Consider the following 6,690-nt stretch of genomic DNA (forward strand, 5'->3'; position numbering starts at 1 on the left):
GCTACTTTTGACGGAAACCTGGCAGGTTCCTAACGTCCTTTTCAACCTGAACCTCTTAACACCACCTGGGTACATCTATTTCTCTCAACCGCATCTCCATCGTAGAGGGGGAGGGCTGGCTGTGGTTTGCCGTGAGACTATTAAAATTTCCAAGATCGAGTTTCATGATGCTTCAGCATTTGAATACCTAGCACTGAAAATGACTGGCCAAACTCCACTGGCTGTAATCTTAATTTACCGACCTCCGTAATGTCCCACTGACTTTTTCTCTGAGATTAGTGAGTTACTTACTCTTGTCTGTGGTGGTTATTCATCTGTTATTCTACTTGGTGATTTTAATGTACATGAAAACACTACACAATGCAATGAATTGATGTCTGTACTGGACTGTTTCAACCTAACTCAACATGTAACTTTTGCTACTCACTCCAGAGGTCATATACTGGATCTCACATGTACATCTGGCTTAAATAATATCTCTGTTAATGGTTCTGATTTTGCTTTCTCATATCATAAAATCATAAGCTTCAGTTGTAGTGTTCCAATATCTATATCACCACTGAAGAAAATGCTGACTTATCGTAAAATCAATTCTGTGAATCCATCTTCTTTCTCTGCTTCAATAAGGGCTTCTATATTGTCAGAATGTCTACTATCTAACTGTCCGTCAGAAATCTGCTGTATATACAATAATGCTTTGTCTCAAATACTTGAGAGGCAAGCTCCTGTTAAAACTAGACTGGTTCCATCTACTCGTGCCTCGCCCTGGTTCACTCCTGAACTACGAACGATAAAAACGGTCGCCGCCTAGAAAGACTATACAGGAAAACTGGACTAATCGTGCACTCCTTGGCTCTTAAAGAACACTTGCTTAAGTACCGTACAGCCCTTAACGACGCAAGAACCTCTTATTTCACCTCTACCATTAGGAATGCAATGTTTAACAAACTTACAAATCCACCACAACATGTTATTTCAGGCTCTGTGGGGCTGGTAGATATCTTTTCTAAATTTTTCTCATATGATAAACTGTAGTTTGGCATCCGGCGTTGTTCCAGCAGAATTAAAAATGGCTGCGGTGACCCCCATTCTGAAAAAACCTGGCCTAGACCACCTAAATATGGACAATTACAGACCAATATCCAACTTAACATTCTTAAGCAAAGTCCTTGAAAGGGTTGTTGCTTCACAACTGCGATCACACTTGGATGTTAATGGTCTTTTTGAACCTTTTCAGTCTGGATTTCGCCCATCACATAGCACTGAAACTGCCCTTCTTCGGGTGGTTAACGACATTCTTTTGTCCATGGATTCAGGGCTGATAAACATCTTGATGCGCCTTGATTTAAGCATGCTTTTGACACAGTCTGCCATGAAATAATGATCTCTAGGCTTTCTGATATTGGCATCACTGGCTCTGCTCTTTCCTGGATTATTTCCTACATCAGCGACAGAAAGTATTATATCACTATACAAGGGTTTAGATCTGCCACTGCTTCACTCACACAAGGTGTTCCTCAAGGTTCGGTTCTTGGCCCACTATTGTTCATTATCTACATATATCCACTCGGTGACATCATACGCAGGCATGGACTTAAATTCCATTGCTATGCTGATGATATTCAAATCTATCTTACCACCAGCTCCGATAGGCCATCTCTGCCTGACTCACTCACTGCATGTATCAAGGACATCAAGCATTGGATGTCCCTGAATTTCCTCAAATTAAATAAGAAAACTGAGATATTAGTGATTGGCTCTACTGCCTCAGTTAAAAGGATGGGCCAGTCCTTTGACATTGATGGAACTCACGTTAAGCATTCATCATCGATTCGTAACCTTGGTGTCTTATTCGATCCAACTCTATCATTTGGTTCTCATATTTCTTCTATTGTTAAAAACTCTTTTTTCCATCTTCGTAATATTGCTTGTCTATGATCTTCTCTCACTTTAGCTTATGCCGAAACCTTAATTCATGCATTAATCACATCACGCCTGGACTACTGCAATGCCTTATTTCTTGGTCTTCCCAAAAACTTATTGCAAGATTACAGTGTTCAGAACTCTGCAGCAAGTGTTCTCACCTCTACCAGGCGTTCTGCTCACATTACTCCTCTGCTTCATGACCTTCACTGGCTACCTGTGGCATCACGTATCCACTATAAGGTAGTGCTGCAAGCATTAAATTGTCTTGCTCCCCAATATCTGTCTGACCCACTCAACCCTTACCATCCTGCCCGGTCTCTTAGTTCAGCTGAACTTGGTTTACTGTCCATCCCTCGTTTCAGGTTGTCTACTGTAGGTGGAAGGTCTTTTAGTATTAATGCTCCTCAATTATGGAATTCACTACCTCTTACACTACGTAATACCTGATCTGTGGCTACTTTCAAGACCCAGTTAAAAACATATCTATTGAACATGCATTTTGGATAAGGTGACTCTGTATCCTATGTGACTAATGTATGTGAGGGCGTCTAAATGTATTTGAAATGTACAATGTAAAGAGACCTTGAGCTATGGAAAGGCGCTATATAAAACTTCTTCAGTATGATTGGAAGGCAAATTATTTTAAGGGAAGTCGGATGGAGCGCCCTCATTTCTGGAGTGGTGTGCGGAGATGGGGAGGGTGGCTGCTTTCAAGGAGATGGCTGGGGGTTCGGAATTTGTTTGATTGGAAGAGTGGCAAATATTTAGTGTTCTCTCGGAGAGGGGCTGTGGAGAGCGATGTTTAGTTTGTGACCACAGGGGTATTCGTTGAGGGTAAAATGTTGATTCAACATATGTTTTTATTTGAATCAATGTTAATTGTTAATACATTTCTTCTGCCATTACATTGACTTGCTTTATTGTCCTATTCTGTATTTCTATATACATTTATGGAGCTGGTTTTAATAAATAAAACTAGAATAAGCGGTCTTGTTGCTGTATTGTATGTGTACTGGAAGCGTCGGTCAAAGTCAAATTCCTTGTGTGTAAGCATACTTGGCAATAAAGCTCATTCTGGTATATGAAAATAGCTTGTCATTTTCTCATGGTTTTGAAAATTTAACACAGAGGGCATTTGTGATGTATACAGTAAGTGATTGATTCAAAAGAGCCAAATATGTATGGGCATTTAAGGGTTAAATATTTTAACAAGTCACATTTGAGATTTGTCTAACTGTACTGGCTTTAAGCAGACAGAAAGACTACATTGAAGAGAAGCAATGTTCATAATATAACCATCAAAACTGAAGTCTATTAGAAATGTACTATAAAGTCAGCATTTACTGGCACAAAAATGTCAATCAGTTATGGTGGCAACATGGTCTCTCCTCCCTCCCAGTTCTCGGAGCACGTACACACTAGGGAAAGCGTTGACTAATTGAATTGAGCCAAGAGAGTATTCAAACTGGCTTGTCTCTCTCATGGATGTCCAAAACATTCAAGAGAATTGTCAAACACTTGGAAAGGCACCTCTATTGACACCCACAAAGCAACATTGTGCATTTATCACCAGTTTAAATTGTGGTGTACATTTGACCCTCTTAGCTTTTCATGGTAGTGAGGTCGAAGACATCCGTGGAGAGAACTCCCCCCAAAGAACTCCATGTACACTTGTTCCTGAGGAAATCTTGAACAGTTTACAGTACCTCCTTGGTTTGAGCACGTCCCTTCTGTACTGGAGTAAATTCAAAACACCGGAGACAATAGGCATATCGGTTAACAATTGCATACCCTTCTATATAATGGTCATGGTATTGCTTGCAGCCTCGGTGATTTTTGCGGATACACCACACCTCATTAAAACAGCTCAGACTGTTGTTTGTGTCTGGTAACTTTATTAAATTTACATGAAGAAAATGCCTCCACTGGAAACGACAGTCTTTTCAATGTTCTCACCAACATCTCTTTCTGGAATACAAGAGAAGGCAGAGGTTAAAAGCGGTTTACAAAAGGACAAACCACAGTGAAGTAATACACCTACTTTGCCTGGTGCAGCTCTGCTCACAGGAGCCAGTGGAAGAGGGATGGCACACCGATGTACTACAGTGGATGAAGACCTGAGCAAGAAGGGATTAACCACAGCATTCATAAGAACCATTAAGGGTTTAGGGGTGTTGAAAGTTGGATGGTAATCATACCATTCCCTGCAGAGGAGCTAGTGATGCTGGATCCACAAACGTGAACATCTTCACAATAAAGCGCTTGTAATGGGTTGGGAACTGAAGACCAGTGGAGCCATCCACAGGAACCGGTGTGGTGAGGTAACGATCATCCTGGTAAGGGCATCTGGAAGGCAGAGTAACAGTCAGGACTAGCTCAAAACAGACCAATGACACAAATGCTGGGGTTATACTCACCCATTAACTAGAAGGTCCCACTGAGGCAGGCTGAGGGAATCAGGGGATGATGTCGCCCAGCAATGTCCCAGCATCAGGACAATATTGGGGTCAGTCCTCTCCAAAAGGTGCACCTCAACATACACAGGTTGTCGTAGGACTTTTGTGACTGGGTAATCAGCATCACTGTAGTAGGACGTGTATGCAGCATCCTCTGCAGGAGGACAACATTTTAGAAACCCTAGTTACACTTTCGAGACAGCGATATAGAGAAGCAGCACATTACCTTCTGCACATCCTTTTGTGACACATTGTCCATTTGCCAGGCGAAGCTCCACTCTGAGGGGTCCAGGAGCAGCTACAGGTGGAGGTGGAGGAACGGTGTTGACCTCCACAACCAGAGCTTGAACAGCAGTGCCAGAATACCTACACTGGAAGAGAAGCCTGGACAACAGACAGTGAGCTTGTAGCACAAGTCAAAGATTGCATTTAAGCTAAAGCATAGATCACCTACTCAAAGTGACTGTCCCTTGTGATGGAACCAAGTGGTCCAATCCCCACTTCATAGGATGAAGTCATTCTGTTCTCATACACCACATATCCATTGTCCTCCTGCAAACAACATGGTTAGCATCCACTCCTTTCCAAGCAAAACAAGTCTAAACAGCACCAGTACCCACCATCATGCTTGTGCCACAAGCTGTGACAGGGAATTGGTAAATGGCAAAGGAAGGTGTGGACCCAACTGGAGCACAAGGTGGGTCATTTCCACCCAACAGACGGACTGTATCCAGACTTAGTGAAGGCAGTGTAACATCTCTAGCCACCACAACCACAAACTGGCCATCTCTAATACACTGGACGGTCACTGTTTCAAGGTAGAGAGCAAGTTACCTCAGAGAATCAGTTGAATACGAACAACCTTACAATTGGCTCAACACACTTACCGGCTTTCCCATAGTAACACTGCTGTCCGTCAAAGCAGCAGTTTATAGCGTCACACTCAGCAGCACTGATACCAGGTGGTCCACATTGGATCTGCTCATAATCAGCTACAGCACACTTGTCAAGAGGCTCTGCCTGTGCCACTGGCTGCTTGGGTAGAAACGCTTGAGAAAACTGGTGTGCGGTTTGCTGTTGCAGGGCCTGTTGAGCCAAAAACTTCTGATCACTTGGCTGGAACACAACATCTTGAGGATTCTTGGCTAAAATTCCTCCTCTAGTCTGCTGGAGGACTGAAGCTTGAGGATTCTGGGCTGGACCCCACCCTTGATTTTGCAGTTGCAGACCCTGTGGAGCCAGAAACTTCTGATCACTTGGCTGGAACACAACATCTTGAGGATTCTTGGCTAAAATTCCTCTAGTCTGCTGGAGGACTGAAGCTTGAGGATTCTTGGCTAAAATTCCTCCTCGAGTCTGCTGGAGGACTGAAGCTTGAGGATTCTGGGCTGGACCCCACCCTTGATTTTGCAGTTGCAGACCCTGTTGAGCCAAAAACTTCTGATCACTTGGCTGGAACACAACATCTTGAGGATTCTTGGCTAAAATTCCTCCTCGAGTTTGCTGGAGGACTGAAGCTTGAGGATTCTTGGCTAAAATTCCTCCTCGAGTACGCTGGAGGACTGAAGCTTGAGGATTCTGGACTGGATTTCCCCCTTGTCGTTGAGTCTGCTGTGGAGTTAAAAACTGTTGATCACTTGGCTGAAATGCAAGAGATTGACCACTCCTGGCTGGAATCCCTCCTTGTTGGCCACTTTGCTGGAAGACTGAATCTTGAGGCACCTGGGGCAGATTACTCCACTGTGGAACAGCATGACAGAAAGCACAAAACCACACACAAAGTGCCAAAAGATGAAATGTACCCATACTTTCTGCCATTACTCCACAACTGAATTCATCATTCAAGTGGATTCCTTTTGAATCCTTCGAAGTGCAGCTCATTAACGATGTCACTCCCTGTTCAATTAACAGTCTTCATTCATCAGACTGGGCATTTACAGATAAGGTGATTCTAATTGATTCTAAAAAGTTAACCTGAAGATTTTGTGTGGTCACATTTAGTCTAATTAACATGCTAGTCTTCACACAACTTAATTAAAACAATTCACAACAAATGATGAAATGCCCAGAAGCCAATATGTACGCCAAAGCATATGTATATCAGTAAAAGATGTACTAAAGTATTTTTATGTAGTTTACATGTCACCTCTTCTTTAAATACTATATTTACTATAAGTTAAAGTACTTTTAATAGTAAGAAGAATACCTGCAGTATTTTTTCACAATGATTGCAAAGACGGTGTGGAACCAACAGGAACATTTACATTTATGTATTTGGCAGATGCTTTTAAAGCAACTTACAGTGCAC

At 42.5% G+C, this 6,690-nt stretch overlaps 1 protein-coding gene across 1 annotated transcript; it reads right to left on the reverse strand.

Moving 5' to 3' along the window:
• Positions 1 to 3,829: 3,829 nt before the first annotated feature.
• On the reverse strand, positions 3,830 to 6,263 carry LOC127623978 (zona pellucida sperm-binding protein 4-like). Its single transcript, XM_052098544.1, has 9 exons — positions 6,204 to 6,263; positions 5,270 to 6,122; positions 5,003 to 5,190; positions 4,837 to 4,934; positions 4,609 to 4,766; positions 4,344 to 4,536; positions 4,125 to 4,272; positions 3,968 to 4,043; positions 3,830 to 3,894 (listed from the first exon to the last, which is right to left on the reverse strand). The coding sequence occupies exons 1-9, from the start codon at positions 6,261 to 6,263 to the stop codon at positions 3,830 to 3,832; spliced, it is 1,839 nt and encodes a 612-aa protein (XP_051954504.1).
• Between the last annotated feature and the right edge of the window lie 427 nt (positions 6,264 to 6,690).

Source organism: Xyrauchen texanus, chromosome 30, assembly GCF_025860055.1.
Source record: "Xyrauchen texanus isolate HMW12.3.18 chromosome 30, RBS_HiC_50CHRs, whole genome shotgun sequence".
NCBI lineage: Eukaryota > Metazoa > Chordata > Actinopteri > Cypriniformes > Catostomidae > Xyrauchen > Xyrauchen texanus.